The sequence below is a fragment of the Nycticebus coucang genome, chromosome 23 (genome assembly GCF_027406575.1).
Source record: "Nycticebus coucang isolate mNycCou1 chromosome 23, mNycCou1.pri, whole genome shotgun sequence".
Lineage (NCBI taxonomy): Eukaryota > Metazoa > Chordata > Mammalia > Primates > Lorisidae > Nycticebus > Nycticebus coucang.
In genome coordinates this window covers 34474422-34495356 of record NC_069802.1, presented here as the reverse complement: position 1 = coordinate 34495356, position 20935 = coordinate 34474422, and the positions used below count along the sequence as shown (strand labels likewise).

The window sequence follows — 20935 nt, the reverse complement described above, 5'->3', positions numbered from 1 at the left end:
CTACTAATGCAGAGATCAGAACACAACAAGACCTTAATAAATACTTTAAATTCCTCAAAGAAAAACTGGCAGGAATTTGCAACAACCTAATTTTACAATAAAATATTAATTCTAAATAGTTAATATATTTTGAGATCATTTCTCATAGAAATCTATCACAAAATAAAATTCAGTATTAAAAGATATGTCATTAAAACATCAAAATATACTTCTAAATATGCCCTTAATTTTTGAATAAAATTAAAGATATTTGCTGACTGTGAACAAATAATTTCTAAATTATTAGTTTTCCCCCCTGAAAATATTAAGATACTTCAGCTATAAAATTAGAAATATGGTTTTGTAAATAAGAATTTAATCCTAAAAGGGGAAGAAATGTATTCAGTGCATATATTTTTACTATTTAAAATAACTGAATGTTAGAAATGACCAATGTGCTCAAATATAAGAAAATGCTTAAGCAAATTACAGTATACCCATTCAGTAAAAGACTACACAAACACTAAACGAGGAAGCTTACAAGCAACATGACTAAACTGTTGTACTTCCACTCCAAAAAAATTATTGAATGAACAAGAATAAAAGGGATGATTTGTGATAATCAAGGGATTTTAGCTTTTCCCTCATTTCCTTTTCCATTATGTTTGGGAATTTTGTTATTGCAAATATGAGAAATGGAGAGAGAAGAGGAAAGAAAAGGAGAAACAGAGCTGTTACCTAGATAAAAGATCACATAAAATTAACTCACCAAAATGAGGAATTTAGGTCAGGATAGAATGGAGTTTCAAAAATGATTAATGTAAGGAATATTTTAAAATTCCTTTAAAGGAATTTTTGAAAATGTAAGGAATATTTGAAAAAAACTCAAATTGCGTTCTAAGTTTTACTCCAAAGGATTAAATAATTTATATCTATCAAAGGAGCTTCTGAAAAGACGTTTTACTGACTATAACACACCTCACTGGTTTTCAGGGTTTCTTTGGAATCTTCTTCAGATTGCTGCTTCTTTTTGGAATTCTCTTCAACATTCCTAAGGGAGAAACAGTCAAATGTAAACTTTCAAACAAATGTAAAAAATTTTCAGGAAGGTTAAAACAAAGTTTTCCTTTACTATGAACACTCGATCTATAAATATAGATGTTGCTACATTTCAATTGCAATCCTCTGCTTAGTCAACAGAGAACATATTCCCAACTGTGGCATGAACTGCTCTTGGTGCTAAAGAAAAGTAGGTGAAACATTCCCGATTTGTTGCTTATTTTAAAATAGATGACTATTTTATGAGCTGCAATTACATTTTGAAATTACTACTTTTTGAGTGAGGAGAGCAATCTTATTTATTCAGATCAACAGGAATCAGACTTAATAAGAAATCTAAAGAGCTGACTCCTCTCATGGAGTTCTACAAATTACTGATTCACGTATCTTGAAATCTGTGATAAATTCACACAATCCCAACTTGATATAACAGCAAAATTGTAGCCCATGACTCACATGACTTCACAACCATTGTCTACAGCTTTCTAGTTCTTTAGGAATTAATAATAACAACAGAGTGTTAACAAGGCTCAGATACGGGGTGAAGGGGAGAAGCATGGATACTGCTAAAAAGAACTCTGTAAAAATACTGTAGAATGGACACAACAAGTGGTCACTAAATGCCCCAAACAAGAACACTTCCAGAGGACTACTGCAGGGTCCACACTCTCCCCAAACTCTACAGATTATACGTGTGCTTCCTGTGGGGAGAGGGTCTAAATAACCCATCAGAGTAAGAAAGATACAGGATTCAAAGATAGATCAAGACACGTTACTACTCAGAAAGTAATGGAAAGAATTTTGATACTAAAAATAAAACCTTAAGGTTTTTCATAAATGTGGTAACTAGCACACACGTTCAAGGCATAGAACTCCTCACTGCCATTTTCAGTGCTGTCTTCTGGAAGCATCCCAAGAGAGGTTCCAATGTGAACATGACCATACAAAACATGTACCTTGAAATTTTCCTTCTTTTTTTGCTCAAAGCTACTTTTTTCTCTAAAACCTTCCGTTCTTTAAGGACTTCTTTAATTTTGGGGGTTTTAGGTTCCAAATTCTTTGATGATAGTTCTTCTAAGTCCACATTACTCTTGCCTAGGAAAGAAACAATAAAATGAATTTAAGAGCTTTGTAAACAGTGCAATATTTATTTTTATTAAGATTTTTCTTTTTTTTTTTGTAGAGACAGAGTCTCACTTTATGGCCCTCGGTAGAGTGCCGTGGCCTCACACAGCTCACAGCAACCTCCAACTCCTGGGCTTAAGCGATTCTCTTGCCTCAGCCTCCCGAGCAGCTGGGACTACAGGCGCCCGCCACAATGCCCGGCTATTTTTTGGTTGCTGTTTGGCTGGGGCCGGGTTTGAACCCGCCACCCTCGGTATATGGGGCCGGCGCCTTACTGACTGAGCCACAGGCGCCGCCCAAGATTTTTCTAATCATTGTAAAAAGGCAACATGGTTTACTATTAAGCTGTAATAGAATAAACATAATATTTGAGTTGGAGAAGTCTTAACTTTTCTATTTCAAATAATCATACAAGTGTGTGTCTGTGAATCTGCATATTGTACAGAGGGGGAGTGCCATTTTTTTCAATGCAATATTCCAGAAAAATGCTGGACATTTTAATTAACATAAGCATAGATTAATTCCATTTAATATTACTGCCATGTATTAACAATCCATTTTCCAGAGATAATTCATTTAACCATTACTAGAAAATAAACTGCTAGTCAATAAGCTGCATAAGCTGATACTGACAAAATGTCTAACTTCGATATATCAATAATAAAAAAGAAAAGTTACTAAACAAATGAGATTAACAGCTAAGGAAATCTCCCATGCTTGAGAATGTATCTTTTTATTCTATATTCATATCTCGTAAGTAATGTAAGATGATCTAGAAAACAGTGGAATATATAAGATAGTTTAAATATTAAAAGTTAATGTCTCCTATACCTTGACTCTTGGCTTTTGAAGACTTTGTCTTTTCAGCTTTCTGTTTTCGCTTTTCTTCAAGTTTCTCTCTATTAATTTGCCTTCTTAAAAGCCTCTCTTCTTTTTCTTTAGCCTGAAACCACAAAACATCCTGTCAGATTAGCCATCAAAAGCAAAATGCTCTGAAAAAGAATGTATAAAACACTGTACAAAACATTTGTACAAACAAAAATCATGGTTTGTCCTTCAGATGTTCTCACAAATTAATGGGCTCTGCAGAAGAGTCACAACCTGACACATCCCGCACACGCATAACTGTGTGTAGCTGCATACGTGTGTTTTATTTTGGAAGCTGTCAGAATCAAAGTTAAAAATTTTCATTCCTTTTCAGAATCCCATTAGTTTAAAAAATGAGAAAACTATTATTTTGGGAAAAATTGGTTAAATAAACTGGTTGTTTCAATTAAAAAGAAAGGCAAGAAAATATCTATAAACATCAAGTATACAAAGTTAGGTCTCCATAGCTTTTCAGTTATTTGTAAAGAAAAAAGTTGAAATGCAGATTCAAGTGACAGGCTAGTCCTACAACAAATTTGACATGCTGGTTATATTCTTGGGACCCAGACTTTGGACTTGGGATTTCTACTTTTGTATTTTAAGCCAGGGAGAACTCAACAATCATTGTGCTGCTCCCGCTCAGTCTAAGTGCCAAAACATCCCAAGTGGATGCCTCACCCCAACCATGCGAACTTTTCAGGAGCTGAGCCTGGATGGAGGGCTAGCCACTGTTAGCATCTTGGTACAGTTCCCCCACCAACCATTTTTCTATGTAATAATATTTCCTGGTTCAGCGCCTGTAGCACAGTGGTTACGGGGCCAGCCATATACACCGAGGGTGGCCCAGGACAGCTAAACAACAATGACAACTGCAGCAAAAAATAGCCGGGCATTGTAGCCAGCGCCTGTAGTCAAGAGAGAGGCAAAAGAATCACTTTAGCCAAAGAGTTGGAAGTGGCTGTGAGCCGTGATGCCACAGCACTTCACCAAGAGCAACATAGTGAGACTCCGTCTTAAAAAAAAAAAAAAAAAAATTCCTGATTTGGGGATATAAAACTTTCCAGATTTTAATGTTTCTGAAATTGTAAGCCATCTTAAAACCAATGTATACATATGGGTGGACATGAAGTTCACGTGCGATTTTAAAATAGTTCAACATAGTAAATTGCATACGAACTTTACATCCACCCTGTAAAAAGCTGTTAATTCAACGGCATATTCTCATTGAAAGCACTTCCAGATCCAGGCAACTTGTGAAGCGCATTTCTCTCAGTATGAGGTTAACAGCTGCATGCTGCATCCAGGTGTGAGCCGATCTACACTTGATTCAAATGTTTTCATACCATGAAACATTTAGGCTGTTACTAGTTTTTCACTACTACAGTTGAACCTCCCCAATCTGAAAATTCAAAATGTTCCAAAATCCAGAATGTTTAGAGCACTACAATTGGAAAATTCCAAACTTGACCTGACAGGTGGCAGTCAAAACGTAGTCAAAACTTTGTCTCATGCACAAAATTACTAAAAACATTATATAAGATAACTTTTGGGCTATGTCTATAAGGTATACAAGAAACATATATGGATTTTAGTTTAGATTTGAATCTCATCCCCAAGATGTCTCATTATATATATGCAAATATTCCAAAATCCAAAAATTTTCTGGTTCCAAGCATTCTGTTAAGACACTACCGTATTAATAAAGATGACACAAACATCTGTCTGTTGTATCTAAAGGACAGGGTCCCCGCAGGCAAAGCCTGCCTCTGCCTCCCATGCACGTGATGACGCCTCACACGCAGACCGTCTAACTCCTCCCATGCACGTGATGACGCCTCACACGCAGACCGTCTAACTCCTCCCATGCACGTGATGACGCCTCACACGCAGACCGTCTAACTCTGCCACGTGATGAAGGAGGCTGACGTGACGTCAGACCTCAGCGGACTTACGATGGACTGTCGCCGCTGCTCCACAGTCAGTTCATCATCAGAATCACTGTAGTACTTTGAGTAAAGATACGGTTTGTGAACATACGTATGCCGTGCAGTTTTTGCTTTTCCTTCAATAGAATCATTAGTTTGAGTTTTTGTTTTATTTTGTTTATTCTTCTCTTCATCTAGAAAAAAGCAAATAGAAGAGTGCTCCTATGAATGAGCAATAAAATCAACATTAATCTGTATAAGTAGTAAAAACTACATTAATGTAGTTTATTTGTAGGTCCAAAAGGAAAAATATCAATATGTAAAAATTTCAGAAATTGGTATTTTTAAAAGCTGTCATCCATATCTTTTTCTTAACCACCAGTCTCCCGCACATAAAAGAACGTAATGAAAAATAAGATATTATGGGTATTTATGCTGTTAAAAGAAAAACTTCAGACAAATTATGTTTAACAGAGTTTACCTGAGCAAGGAATGAACCATGACTGAAGCATCATGAGGAGGAGGAGCGGTGCAGAGAGGTCTGACTCAGCAGCCTCAACAGCAGTCTTTGATAAGCTGAGCACTAAAGCAAAGCAAATACATGACTGGACTGCCTTACTTGGGTATGAACTTAATTGGAGGTTAGCCAGTGGTTTCTGATGGGCTAAGCTTAAATTTTGTTTTACTGTTTACAATGGGCTCCAGTTTGGGAAAGAAGCAAAGGCACTGGGGCTATCTCAGCCTAATCGCCTCCAGCTACCCCTCTTCACCCCCTGTTCTCCTGACGATAATAGGACAGATAGGACAATAATTCCTATCTGTTTGCCAGTGCACTTGATGTGAATGATCTACCACTGGTAAACAGACGAATATGTTTGAATTCTTAAGTAAACTTGAGATTTTAATGACCACCTCTCAGTTTATCCGTCAGGGAAAAGGCAGGAATCATTAAGTGTTTCTGCACAAGTACGCACTAAACCCCTCTGCATTAGGAAAGCGACCTGCTCCCCATTAATACGGCAAGAAGGTTTTCATGTCCTACCACTTAGTACTATTAAAATAACATCATCTTCTTACTTTTTACATCCCACACATATATAATCCCACACATTATTGTCTAGGAAAAAAAACTTCAGAAGACCCTCAAGGCATCAAGAAGCAGAATTTTAGTTAGTGTAGAGAAAGGGCAGTGTTCACAGAACCAGGCACGTCTTCCCATATAGGTAATAAAGAACTGACCCTGTGAGGGCAGATATAGCCTCTGGGAAGTGCTACTATTGCTTTTTTTGATAGGTAATTTAGTTTTCCACAAAGATGCATAAAAGAATAAAAGGGTGGTGCCCGTGGCTCAGTGAGTAGGGCACTGGCCCCAAATACTGAGGGTGGTGGGTTCAAACCCGGCCCTGGCCAAACTGCAACAAAAAAATAGCCGGGTGTTGTGGGGGGGCACCTGTAGTCCCAGCTACTCGGGAGGCTGAGGCAAGAGAATCACGTAGGCCCAGGAGCTGGAAGTTGCTGTGAGCTGTGACGCCACAGCACACTACCAAGGGTGACAAAGTGAGACTCTGTCTCAAAAAAATAAATAAATAAATAAAAGATGAGACTGAAAAACACGTTTAAGGGGGTTAAAACTATACCTTTTCTCCTCTACCATTTTCTCCCTAGGTATCCTATCCAAAAGCCAGTGGCAAATTTACAAGATGCTATCTTGAAGCAATGGCAAATAAAATTCAGTATTTTTTTTTTTTGAAGTCATAAGCAGAATTTAATCATGTAAAAAGCAGCATAAGATACTGGACAAATGCACAGACTCATGTTTGAAATGTGCATTGGTGTTCACCAGCTACATGACTTTGCATAAGACACATCTCTGTGACTTTTTTCCCTCACCTGCACTCACCTCCCAGTGCTATTCTGGGGGTTGCAGGAGTTATTACATGGAAGGTTGTTAGCACAGTGCCTGGAACACAGTTAAGTGCTTTGGAAGGGTTAGCTGCAAAGCAAACTATTTGATAAATAGTTGAGCCTTGTCCAGAAGAGCTCTGGCCTTTAGAATGCCAGGCTTGACCGGAGTGCTTTTGTTTGCCTCAGCATCTTGAGTCAAGCTAAACAGCTAACAACGTAGTTTAGGGTAGGGTCTTTGGGTTATGTAGTATCAGCTATTCCGAGGGGCTAGAGACTGAGATGAGCCTCATGGTCAGACCACTCTGACTACATGCTGGAGTCCACTAGGATCTCTGGACACACTTCCCTGGTTGGCAGCTCTCTGTGTGTCTAGTCAGACTCAACAATGAAGGAGCGAGGCTGTCCGTAAATTCAGGTGCTCCCTGTCTGGAGCTTTCCTGGACTCTGCCCTATGTGCCTCTTCCCTTGGCTGGCTTCATGTGAGTTAACAAAAGCACCCCAGTCAAGCCTGGCATTTAAAGACCTAGAGATGACCTCCCAGAAGTTAAGGGCAAAGGCCAGAGCTCTTCTGGGGAAGGCTCAATTCTTTATAAAATAGTTTGTTTTCAGCTAACCCTTCCTAAGCACTTACCTGTGTTACAGGCACTGGGCTCACGACTTTTGATGTAGTAACTGTCATAATAAACCATAATGTGAGTGTGCCTATACAGATTTCACTGAGTTCTGTGAGTCCTTCTACTGAATTGTCAAATCTAAGGGTGGTCTTGGGGACCCCTGAACTTGTAACTGGTGCTGTGAGGGCAGTATTATGGACCATGCTTCCCCCAAACATCACACACACACACAAACACAAACTTCATAAACATTTTCTCATCTAAATCTCACGGTAACACTAGGAGATGAAGTTTAAGAGATGAAGATCCAAGGGTTGTTCAAATTTAGTAACCGAGCAAGTTTGCTCAGACAGCCAGCTTTGGAGCTGGGCCTCAGAAACAAACCTTCCAGCTATAAAGTCCCACACTCTTACTGCAATACCACTCTATCAAGACACAGCTGTCAGAACACACCAACAGTGCCCGGGAGGAAGCCCTACAGAGGCATTGCTAAGGACATGCTCTACCGTCTGAGGCGATCTCGCCTTCTTCCATGCTATCAGACATCACAACCTCTTCCTCCGTGTCTTCTTCAAAAGATGAAAGGTCACTGGTATGGACAGAACTCACTGTGATGTCTGTAAGTCCATCCACATCAGAATCCATCAAAGAGAAATCTTTTCAAGAAGAAAATAAAACAAAATAAATCATCTTGTCATAAGAACATACTCAGAGCTCAATTACTAAATTACATTTAAAATTGTCTGCTTTAAACATGTCTAAGAAAGTCAACTATCAAATAAGGCAAAGTTGTGTCCAGAAAACACAAAGGCAAACTAGTACCCTATAAAAACAACTGATCTATTAATTTACAATGTAAATGATATGACCAAAAATAAACTTTAAGTTAACGACATATTTACTACCCAATATTTTAAAGGTCAGGATATACAATAATTAAGATGGCTTGGAATAATGTATGTAAATAAATTACAAGACAAATTTCACAATTTTTTGGTTAATTTACTCTGTGTAAACACATTATACAGAAAAGAAACATAGAAATTTAAATTTTCAGTGTTTGGAGATATAAGCATCAAATAAACTTATTCAAATTTGAAAGCAAATTTGACCCTCGCCCTAAAGAGACCCTTTTGATTATTTAAACTACTGTAGATTTTTGCAAGTATTTCTCTACCTTCTTTTGTTCCTTCAGCAGTTTTGCCTTTATTGCTGTTCTTTTCTGATGGAAGTTTTGCACTCTCCCCTTCTTTTTCCTTGGCTTGTTTTTCAGCAGCTTTCTGGGTGTCTTCACTGCGTTTTGAGTAGTCAGACTTCCTGTCTGCCTTTTCCTTCCGCTCCTTCTTTCTCTCTCCTTTTTCATTGCTGTCTGGCTTCTTTTCACCTTTGTCTGTTGACTTGCTTTTTTGCTCACTGCTTTCCTGTTGCACATCCTTATTTAGCAGAATTAAATTATTATTCTCCTTTGCATGATTTTTAGTTTCTTCAACTGGACAAGGGAGGTCATTAAGCTCTTCGGACTTGGGGGCGGTTCCCAGCACCTCCCCTCCAGAATCAGGTGGCGGCTGCTCCCTGTCGGCGAGGTCCTCTGCAGCTCTTTCTCTGTCAGTGCTGGTGTCAGCACTGGGCTGAGATGGGAGTTTTTTGGCTGCTCTGTCACTGGGCTTGGTGGTTGATGCCTCTGTGGAAGCCCTGGCAGCATTAGCTTCTTGGTTAAGAGAAGTGATGGTTTCCAGAATTGACATGGCATCACTGGCTACATTAGCGCTGGGCCCAGGAGCAGGAACACCTTAGAAGACAGACAAGATTTAGAATGATCTGGTGATGGAGTCAACACCAATGGCACTGTGACCTTTATGTGATGCACATGCTGTGCCGACCACTTGTATCCCCTTACTTTATGTTCCAGCGCTAGTCCATGCCATATTCTCAATTCTCTGCCCCTCTACTACACTCTTGGGAAGGGCACCATGAAAGTCTTGCAATAGTCTAATTCCCAGAAAAAGACCCTTTCTCTAATTACTGTGGTTCTTCACACTATTATGACACACACTCCATTACGAAAATGAGTACTATTTTTATTAATCTAGTAGAAAAAGAAATATTGTGCTGTTTGAAGAATCTGGATGATATTTAAAATAAACGCAACTTGACTAGAGTGGCCAGAGAAATGTTTTAAAGAATCTACTGTCCCTAACTCGAGGCTCAGTTCAAGAAGAGAAGCAAGGCACCTTGTGTAATGACGGCAGAGTCTGGCTTCTCCTCATCGGGAGCTGTGCTGCCACTTGCTTCCTCTTTGTGATTTAGTGTGGCCAAAAACTCGTGCACAGCCTTCTCCACCTGAGGTCTAAATGTGTGGTTGATCTTTGGATCCACAACCTGAGAAATAATTCGGTCGATACCAGACTCCAACATTCCTGATCTGGAACACAGGATAATTTACACAAAAGTGAAAAAATAATTTTATATTTACATTGATTACTTTGAAATAAAACTGAATCTGTTATACATGTGTTTAACCTTAAACTGTCCAATCTGTCCACCTGGATATACAAAACAATAAGCAACAGAACATGAGTTTCAGGCTGTAGTGGCATCTAGACATACCACTCTACAAAACGGTCTGTGAACTTTACCACCACTGTGTTGCTGGTGGAAATACTGAAACAGACAGAGCAGACCCCCACTGAGGACAGACACAGCAGGCGTGTTGGTGGCGCTCCTCTCACTTCCGCCCAGCCACACCACACAGGAATATGGTCACTAAAGCTCGGTTCTGACTATAAAGTAAATCTATGAACTCTGCAACCTTTCTTTTTCTTTACACAGAAAAACATAAGCCTTTTATAAGAACTAGAGTCTCCGGGAAAACTGAAGAACATATACAAAGCATAATTTCATCAAATTAAAAATAAAAGAAAGGTAACTTTAGTAAAACAAAAATAAAACAAGACTTCGGGCTTTCTTTTTATTACCTTCCTGCAATAAAAAGTGATGATTTATTATTTCGACAATTATGTTGTAAGTGTCTTCCGTCTCACAGGCACCGAACTGGCCACTGGGCAGCTAGCTATAAATCAGAGCTGGATTCTGTTCTGGTTGGAGAGGGAGATGCAATTATTCCTTTATTCTTTTTGTTTTAGAGATAGTCTTTGCTCTGTCGCTCAGGCTAGAGTATGGTGGCATGACCATAGCTCACTGTGGCCTCTAGTTCCTGCTCAAGCAGTTCTCTTGCTTCAGCCTCTTGAGTATCCGGGACTACAGTCGCACACCACATGCCTCACTTTTTGTAGAGATGGGGCTCTCAGTATGTTGCCCAGGCTGGTCTCGGACTGCTGGCCTCAAGCAATCCTCCTGCCTCAGTCTCCCAAAGCACTAGGATTGGAGGCATTAGCCAGGGTATACGGCCTGACACAAACAATTAAAATATGAGATGACAGGCATAAGAAGTTATTAGATATAAGATATATACGACATAATTTAGGAAAGCTTCATAAAACAGAAGACAAATGAGCCGAGTCTCGATGTCTGAGGAAGGTAAGGGGCAGAAAGGTCCAGCTTACAGAAACGTCACACGTGAGACAGCGGAGGGAGGAGGACAGTATCCAAGACATGCCCTTGCGTGAAGGTGTCAACGTAAAATAAGGGAACAGGAATTTATGTTAAGAAACACATTTAAAACTTTTTCTTTCAAAAGAACCAGAGGAGCAGAAGTTCCTAGGATAGCCCTAGGAGGGCCGGTCATGTCGACAGTGAGGAGGACAACTCCTCCTGCTTTACAAGGGCTATTTTTGACTGTAACTCCATCTGGAGTGGAGGATGGATCAGATTTTCATTTCTGAGGCACCTTGTTGCCTTGTGCACCTATAATTCTACTTATGTGGGCCACGGAGAAAAACGAGCCAACTCAGCACAAAGTAGGTTACCTGCTTTTCAAAGTTCTAAGATTAAAAAAATGCAGATCCTAAAAACATTTTTACCTCCTAGAGGTGTGTTTAAAATATAGTAGAGGCAGAAAAAAAATTAAGGAAAAGCAATTTAAAAAATGTTTTAAAGTACAAGTACAAAGGTATAAAATAAAAACTAAAACCTATCCACCCCCAAATTATCGCTTCAGTCTCTTTGTCTGTTTGACTATGTTTTAGCCTCTTGTCTTGCAAAATCAAACACTGTCTCCCTCAGGGAGGTGAGCTCTCGTCTTAAGTAAAAATGGAGCACAGGCCAGTGATCTCTGGGGCAGTCAGTGGCCACAGCTGCCGCACCCAGGCTGGAAGAAGCCACAGCTCCAGGGTCAAGGACAAAGCCAAATGCCAGTTGCTGGCATTTTTCAGTTGAAATGACTTCCTTGACTTTCTTTTCAATTCTGTTAAGATCATTATTCAGAGCTATCTAGAATTGTCAGATTCTGTTGTATAAATGAATGCTTAAGTAGAATAAAATTTTCCCTCCTACTGAATCAGCAGATTAGCTATTAAGTTTAATCATCTGAAAATGCTGATATTAGCAGATAGCTCAACCCAAATGAGTCGACTGAGTACTTACCAAAATCTGTCTAGAAATACTGTTGGAAATTACATTTATTTATGGGGATAGTCCATCCCTCTGCCATCCATTTGAACAAAACTAAATAACCTCCCTCTTTAAGGAAGCTTTAGATATTATTATCAGTAATACAGAACTATTAGTAGAATTTAAATGAAAATAGGTGTGCTCCCACTTAATGGACACAATGAAAGAGTATTAATAGGGCATACCATGTGGGTGCAGGACTTAAGTACAAGAGGGACTCTACCTAACAAATGCAAACACTGCAACCTAGTTGTTTGTACCCTCACCTTAACCTGAAATTTAAAAAACGGAAAATAAAAAGTAGTTCATTTCAAAATACATAATATAACCAGAAGAAAATTTACAAACGTTCTAGGAGAAGCAATGTCTAAATTGTCCTAGAGAAGATAGTTGTTTTCCTTCTTTAAAAATGTCTCTGGAAAAAGTGATTCCTCATCACTCATAGGCAGACTGCTCCAGTATTTAGCCACTGACATCGTCACAAGAACATCTTGCCATTTTGTGATTTGTGATAAGTGTGTTATATCAGCACAAGAATTTTAAGTGCTTTATTTTCTCATGTGTAAGATTGAGTTGAGTTCCTTTTTATAAAAGAACACAATAAATCCTTCCTTACTTTATAGATTTTTTTAATGTCAAAAAACAAAATATTATTCTAGGAAGTTTGCCTTATATTTGAGCCTCTCAATATATACAAAATAGAAACTTAAGATTCCCCCAAATGTGCTTTTAAAGCAATGGAATGGCTTAGAAAGGTGGTGGCTATGCAAATGGCAGCATGTGTGCACTTTGTGATCAGCGCAGCACTTGTAACCTTGAGGGCCTGCCTCAGCACCCTATCCTTCAGCCTGTGGCCTTGGTAGAACTGAGGATCCCTCCAGGCCTGTCACCCAACAGATCTCTTCTGTCGCTACTTTTTCTAAAAAGAGCTCAGACTATTCTTAACAGCTATTACCATGCAGTCCTTTACTGGCATCTTTTGATCTCAACTGAACTTTTATAGGTTCCTCACACATCCTTTAAAATGCAGACAACAGGGCGGCGCCTGTGGCTCAGTCGGTAAGGCGCCGGCCCCATATACCGAGGGTGGCGGGTTCAAACCCAGCCCCGGCTGAATTGCAACCAAAAAAATAGCTGGGCATTGTGGCGGGCGCCTGTAGTCCCAGCTACTCGGGAGACTGAGGCAAGAGAATCACTTAAGCCCAGGAGTTGGAGGTTGCTGTGAGCTGTGTGATGCCACGGCACTCTACCGAGGGCCATAAAGTGAGACTCTGTCTCTACAAAAAAAAAATAAATAAATAAAAAAAATAAAATGCAGACAACAAAGCTATTGATAATTTTCCTCCTGTCTTATGCATAAGGACAACCTGTCTGAGCCTCAGGCCCCTGGTTTCTAGGATTACTAGTGGCTGAATGTGTCTCTTTGAGCCAGGGTATGAAATTTTACTTGTGGGACTTTCTGTTGGTTGCAACTATCACAATAGATAGGCAGAAAGGTTCCTATGGGACCAAAAAAATTAAGGTGGCAGGTATACGATAATTTTGTTTAACTTTTAAAAGCTATATTTCATCTCAGATATATGTGAACATAAACACTTGTAAAGGCAAGGAGACCAAGTGCTCTTTAAATAATGCAGTCATTATTTAATGACCTTCTGGAGGAGGGGGAGGGGGAGGATATGGGGGGCTAGAAGGTCTGCTTTGCAAAAGCTTATATTCAAGAACAATCAGAAGTCAGGACTTTTTTTTTTTTTTAGTAAATATGCTTTTAGGCCTCTCTAAACATTACAGCTCTTTTCATTCTTTTTATCTTACGTTCACTTAAAATGGCTCTGACAGGTCCAAACACCTCTGCCCTTTTTTGGTATATCACTAAATAGCAGAGTTTAAAGTCATAATAAAATACAAAAATAAAATAAAAAAGAGGGATAAGCATGTTAGAAAACAGAAAACATGGTCTCAGATCAAAACATTTCCATTTCGGTGATATTTAAAAGTCATTATTCATATAACAAGAACAATAAAACCTATTCTTTTAGGGTCAAGAAAATAGTTGTGAATACAACTGTATAGGGTATTAGGGCATTTATCATCTATTAATACTCTGTCTAGGTTTTAAAAAGTCATGTTGTTATTTTCTTCCTTCAACTATTTCCAAAGGTCTACAGGAAAAGTCAGTCTGCTAAAATTTACAGGGGAATGTGAAGTGATCAGATCACATTACAAAATTATACTGTATCACAGCAGAGTAGCCACACCAAACCTGGTGAAACTGCCAACACCAGCAGGCAGACAAACGTCTCTGCAATGTCTCTGCTTTCAGACAAAATAGGCTATGCCATTTTCAAAGCTGCGTAGAACACTAAGTCTCAGACTTACTTGAGAACTTGTTGTCTAATATTGTTTCTTAGCTGGTTCTTATTGAGATGAGGACTCCAAGTGTGAGTTGCCAAGTGGTTTGCAACAAAGTTATCAACACGCTGTCTCAGGTTCTGATAGGCAGGCTAGAAAGAAAAACAAACATAAATGTTAAAAATCTTCAATGACACACAGTGTCAGTGTTGATAATCTCAGGAATGTATCTTACTTGTGTTACCATTTCTTAGATTATACAGTACTAACGTGGCAACAAAGTTCATAGTTTATGACAATCTGCTTTAGGATAATTTATGTTCAAATGAAGCTTGTTTGGTCCAAGACCAGGAGTTTAGAGATATGAGGAATACAAAGAAACCACACCCCTTATTTATAAAGGAGTAGAAAACAAAACACAAATAAACATTATTGTTAGGTGATTTACAATAAAAAAAGGAGAGAATCTGACCTTGAGAATGTGGCATTTAGAGCTGGAAAAATCAGTTTCAGTGTTTCAAAATGTATCTGGAAATAAGAACGGCTAGCTTTGCAGATTCAGTCAACAGTATAAGCAAAGAACAAGTAGAGGAGAAAACAAGGTTAGGAGCATCTTGAGAGCCCCAAAGTTGGCAGCCCAATTTGGCCGGAGAAGAGAATGCAAGAGAACAAAATGAAGCTGGAGACGGGGTGCCGGAAAGCTATGGGTACCTGGACGAGACGTTTAGAATGATGGGGCAGAGAATGGGACTGCATTGTACACATGAGCGAGTGACGTGACAGCTGAGCTCTCTGGTGATTAAGCATCCTACAGTCAAAGCACAAAACACACTTGGGAAAGTATGTAGTAACTAAAGTGCTAAAGGTCTGTACCAGGGTGGCAGAAGTGGGTTGAAAAGCATTGACACAACAGAAATTACTAATGAACAAAGACTTGAACTAAGCATTAAACCTGATGCAAGGCATTGGTTCTCAACCAAGAGTTGTCACCCCAACCCCACCCCTCCCCTCCACCCCAGGGGACATCTGGCAATATCTGGAGACGTTTTTGGTTGTTACCACTGAGAAGTGCTACTGGCATCTAGTGGGTACAGGGCACAGATGCTGCTGAACATCTCACAAGGCACATGAAAGCCCCCACAGCAAAGACCTGCCCAGTCCAGAGGTCCACAGTGCTGAGTTTCAGAAATCCTAGTAAGAGATATGAGGAATACAGGGGAGGGAAGTAAGAGGGGAATACGGGGAAGGAACACACAGTATGCCACCTCTACTTAAAAGGACATTGCCCCGAAGGGGTACACTCCATTCCTAGAGGCTGTCCCCCCAACTCCTGTGACCTTTCTACCCCTCTTCCATAGTTTTAATGTGGATGGATTTGAGCATCCCTGAATGATTTTATGTTCCAACAATCAACTCTTGTGCCTTTAACATTCTACACCTACCTTTCCATCCACCTGTCCATCTGGCCAGCTTCTTGCCCTCAGAGATCACCCTCATCTGTGAAGTCATCCTGACATCCAAGGTAGGCTTACGAGACCCTTCATCCAAGTTCCCACTGTCCTTTACACATAACAGCAATTCTGGCACTGCACTGTATTTTGGGAAGAGAAGATACTTACCTTCCCACAGAAGCCCGCACCTCCCTTAGTCTTTGTTCTTACATAGTCTAACACATTGCTTAGAATTGTCAGATAAGCAATTAAAGAATAGTCAGCAGACAACTGGGTAACTGACTACGACACAGAATGGATAAGTTTTATCCCTCTGAGATGCCCTTTCATTACTTCCAATTTCCAGACTTTTGCTGATACCTATTTCTATCCTACAAAGAAGTCTTCTGTTCTTTTTCACATTCTTCTACATTTATCTAAAATTAATGTGAACCCAAAAGAATTATTTCTCCTCCATGATTCTAAAGCATAATTCTTCTGTGCACTATTGCCAAATCTACAAACATTGTTAGGCTCAAACATCGCAATGCATTTTGTATTTTAGTCTCGTTGTCCCACATCAAGTTCAAATTTGAACGAGACCAGTGACTTTCCTTATTTCCAAGTCCTTCTTTTAGTAAAAAGTCAAGTGACTAGAGAAATGGCAAAAATTCTTTGTGAACTATTGTTTTAGGGTTGTATCCATACGTGTCTTCTTCCCTTCCCAGTGCTTTGCGCAAGTGGCCTGGAGTTACCCTTGACCCATCTTTTCCTTTCTATCCCACATCCAAACCCACAGCAAATTCTGTCGGCATTAGCATCAGAATACACTCAGATTCTGAACACTTCTCACTATCTTTATTGTTCTGACTCTGGTTCAAGACATTCATCTCTGGTCAATTATAGCAACTGACCTCCCAGCTTCTACCCTTGCCACCCAAAGTCTACTTTCCAACTCGGCAATTAGAGTAAATCTTCTCAAATCAGGTTACCGACATAATTTATTGTCCAAATCAGATCTCAACTGAGCATGAAAGAGGACATTATTAATAATTATACATGGTCAGTCCACCTGATGTGGAAATCAGACTATCTCCTTTTTTTTGCTGAACACCTGCCAATGGCTTCTGAGCCTGGGTAAAAAGCAAACTCTTCCAGTGGCACCCAAGGCTGCCAGGTCTGGAAAGGCAGAGAGGGGCCCTCCACCCGCCCCAGTCACTCCCCGCCCCAGTCACTCCCCAGTCACCCCAGCAGGTGCCGCCCAGGTCTCCTGCACCTGCTGTATACTCTCTTCTCACAGTCCAGGCCCCAAATAGCTGCAGGGGTCTGCACAGCTCCTTTAGTTCCTTCACAGATGGCTCAAATGCCACCTTTTTGAAACCTTCCCTGAACTACTTATTTAAAACAAAACAGGAGGCCTTTCCACCCCTCACCTTGCTTTATTTGCCCATGGGACTATCAAACACTATTTGTTGTCTCTCTGCTAGGATGTAAATAAACCCTATAATAGGACTTCGGGTTCACTTCTGTATCCCTGGCAACTAAACAAAACTGCCTGGTACATAAAAGTTGCTCAGTGAATGGTGTCTGTGAGTGACTAAATTGAGCAGGAGCCATTTATAATGAGAAAGTGTTCCAGAATCACTTTGTATTACTTGGGAATAAAGTAATACTTTATTACTTTATTGGTTGATGAACTCCCTCCATGGGACAGAGTGATAGGCCCCTTTTGTCTTCTCTCCTCACACTCCCTGGTGGCTAATCAGTGCAAAGGAGTCAGAATGGCTTAGTGACTCCTGGACTTGCTCCAGAGATCTAGGAACTGGTAGTCTACCATGCAGGAGTCTTGGCAGCAGGAGGATCTTGGGGCAGCCCAAGGTTCTACTTACTGGGTGGGAAAGGCTGATTTGGTCTGCTGTAGCCAGACCTCTCTGTAGTTAAAGTCTGCAACGATCCCAGAAAAGTTTGGGGGATTTTATAGTCTTCGGCAATAGCAGCAAACTTTGGTACGTCTCACTGTGGTTTAAATACACTAGACTGGATGCTAGTTTTACTTGCAGAGCACCTGGCATGTATCAAATGTCTTGATTCTTAAATATGTATATGACTGACATAATCCAGTTACTGTTACTACCCTCCTCCCTGCAGGTAAGACTTTTTACAGGAAGAGGACAGGCTTTGGGGTTCATTTATCAAAAGCACCCATAGCATAAGTGGCAGGTGAAACCCAAGGATTTCCATTAGAGAGATGCTCCTTTGCATGAAAGGAGGGAATCTCATTTCTACTTGGCCCGCTCATCACATTGATATGAATGTTAAAGCTCCTATGGAGAAAATTTTGGCTTCCGTATATACTTTTGGAGGCTTTCGGGCTTACTTTCTTTTTTATTTTTTTCAAATAAGAAAATAGAGTGTAAAACGCTATTCAATAAGAATAAATATTTTATATTAAATTAAAATCTACATAATTGCTAGTTAAGGGTGAGGCCAGAACATAATCAGAGGAAGGTAAAGAGGTGGGAGGGGTTGTAGGGGTGGCTAGAGACAGACAGCATGGGAGAGTCTGAGGGAAGGAAGAACTTCAGACCCAGGTGCTCCCCTCTGTCTGAGAAGAAAGTGTCATTTCAGTTCTATTTTTCTCTAGCCTCAATCATTAAAACAGGGAATCTTATTTTGGGTCCCCGAACTTCCTGAAACTATGTACAATATTAGGTTCACCCACAGAATTGCCTATAGTCAACGATTTTTAACGTATAAAAACAGCACCTTAATAGGTATATAAGCATTCTCCTTGGAGAAGATCCCAGCCTTCGTCGAATTGTCAAAGCCACTGTGCTTCCCTCAACCCCTTCGAGAAGGCTGTAATATTCTACTTTACAAGGGACTAGCAGGAATATTACAAACACACAACAATAACATTTAGGGGGGATGAGATGAAGAAAAAGTTAAGCCTTAGATATTGCAGACCCCCAAATCACTATATTAAAATTTTCAGTTTGCATACACAATGATAACACACAGATTCATGGATTTCTGAGACCAGCAAAGTGAAATCTCTCCTTATTGGATACAAATAATCACCTTTTGGGGGGTGGCATTTACCTGGCCACATCTAGTCTCTTTCCCTTATATAACATTAGTAATCAGAGTAATGAGACATTATTTTTAAAAAGATCGCTGTGCATATTCCATAATACAAAGTAAGAAAACTATATATTTTCTAAGTAGATGAACACTCCCTCCCCCCATCACCCAAGAAAACGGAATTCTCTGTGGTGCAAAAAAAAAAAAAAATCCAATATCGGAAAAAGCACATTCTACACAGTGGACCCACTATCACAGAATCCTAATAAAGGAAGATGTCGGAGGACAGAGAGAAATTGTATGCAAAGCCTGGGAAACATCGGTGGACCCTACAAAAACACTCTTTCTTAAAGAAACAAGTTCCTGAAAAGAGCCAAACATACCAGGGAAAATTCCAATAGACCCACCCGATCTAAACAAAAACAAAATAAAACAAACAGAAAACCAATTAATTTTCTAACATGCGTCCTGTTCCACCTGCTTCCAGAATTCCAGACTCAACTGGTTTTCCATCATCTTACTGCTCCTTCCCAGTGTCCTTTTCTCATTCTTTGTCAACGCACCTAAATTCACCTGTTCCCCATAATGCTCCTCTCACTCTGACATTCGGCACAAAGCTTCTTCCCTTTTCTGGCCCCTGACTCTCTTTGGACAGGGCATCTCTCCGCTGACCTTATCCGTCTCCCCGTTACTCTTCTGAACTAGCTCTACTTCCCTGCCCATCCTTCACTTCTCTGTCTGTTGTCACCTCTCCTCCATTCTTTCCCTGTTGAATGGCTTTGCTCTTTCTACCCACATCCCCTTCTTCCTCTCCCCTTCGAAAAGCGACTCGGCCTAAGCTACCTAAGAGGCAGTCACCACTAGAATCCAAACTCAAGTTCCCATCTCCTAACGCAGCTTTTCACTGGCCAGGATTGCCTCCTATCTTTGCACCCCCATCCCAATGTCCAGCAAAATACGTTGCAAATGATGTGATTCAATTATCATTTAGTGATTTCTCCAAAGGGCAAACACATTGCCCTTATCGCTCAGGAATCTGCAAGAGAGAAAGCAAAAATAACTTGGAACAAAGCAAACCGGGAGAAAAATCTTGAGAGATGAGAATGAATCAAAATACAAAACCGAGCCCTGTTAGCGTTACTGATACTAAACGGCTCTCCCTAAGAACAATGACTTAGTTTCGCTCCCCAGACCGGTGCAATGCCCAGCGCCGAAGCCGCGCCCGGCACGTAGTAGGTACTTGAGCGCGCACCGGTTAGGCGAATGCTAGGACTGGCTGCTGAATGGACTCACCGCGCCCTGCACAGTGCATGGCACACGGCTGCCGCTGCAAGAGGAAGCCGCTGCATAAGGAATTCGGCGAGAGGAACGCCCTTGAGGTCCTCCCCTTCCCCGCAGACCCCCAGACGCCGCGCGCGCCGAACCTTGGTGTCCACGTCGGCCAGGCAGTCCCTGCGGAACTGGTCGAAGAGCCCCTGGCTCTTGAGGTGGTTCACGATCATGGCCACGAGCTGCGGGTCCCCGGCGCCGGCCCCCGCGCCGCCCGCTCCGCCTGCACCGGGGCCAGCCCCGGGGCCCGGCGGCGGCGGCGGCGGCTGCGGCTGAGGCGGAGGAGGCGGCGGTGCGGGAGGAGGCGGCTGCGGCTGCGGGTTGGTGGCCATGGCGGCCTGAGCCGGGGAGGGCGCGGGCCCGCGCGAGCGGGCGCTCCTGGGAGGAGGCGGCTGCACTGGTCCGGCCGCCTGAGGGAAGCCAACGGGATGTTGTTACGGAACCAGAGGATCCAGAGCAACCCCGGAAGTGAAAGGGAACCGGGGGAAGGGAGGAAAAGGCGGTGACAATAGCAACCAAACCCGGACGACGGGGGCCGCGAGGGGCCAGTTCTGGCTGCCGCCGCGCGCGGGCGCCCCCGGGAGGCCGGGCTGCGCCGGAAGAGGCGGTGTCCGGGAAGCGCCGCGGGCCGCGGGCTGCGAAGTTGCGGCAGCTGGCCCCGGGCTGGCGTGCCGGCGGTGGGGGGGGTCCTACCGGC

At 41.3% G+C, this 20935-nt stretch overlaps 1 protein-coding gene across 2 annotated transcripts in view; it reads right to left on the bottom strand.

Annotated features, from left to right (window-relative positions):
- BOD1L1 (biorientation of chromosomes in cell division 1 like 1) overlaps positions 1-20693 on the bottom strand; it is a 55501-nt gene extending 34808 nt beyond the window's left edge. The window contains exons 1-9 of one of the 2 annotated variants that reach the window (XM_053577733.1): positions 20334-20693; positions 14423-14547; positions 9706-9896; positions 8652-9263; positions 7981-8130; positions 4983-5149; positions 2995-3106; positions 1995-2133; positions 958-1030 (exon numbers count right to left, since the gene is read on the bottom strand). In XM_053577733.1, the coding sequence (XP_053433708.1) occupies positions 958-1030; positions 1995-2133; positions 2995-3106; positions 4983-5149; positions 7981-8130; positions 8652-9263; positions 9706-9896; positions 14423-14547; positions 20334-20570 (1806 nt within the window). In that variant the 5' untranslated portion in view covers positions 20571-20693. The remainder of the gene's footprint in view (positions 1-957; positions 1031-1994; positions 2134-2994; positions 3107-4982; positions 5150-7980; positions 8131-8651; positions 9264-9705; positions 9897-14422; positions 14548-20333) is intronic. The other variant, XM_053577734.1, reaches the window with a different exon arrangement.
- Between the last annotated feature and the right edge of the window lie 242 nt (positions 20694-20935).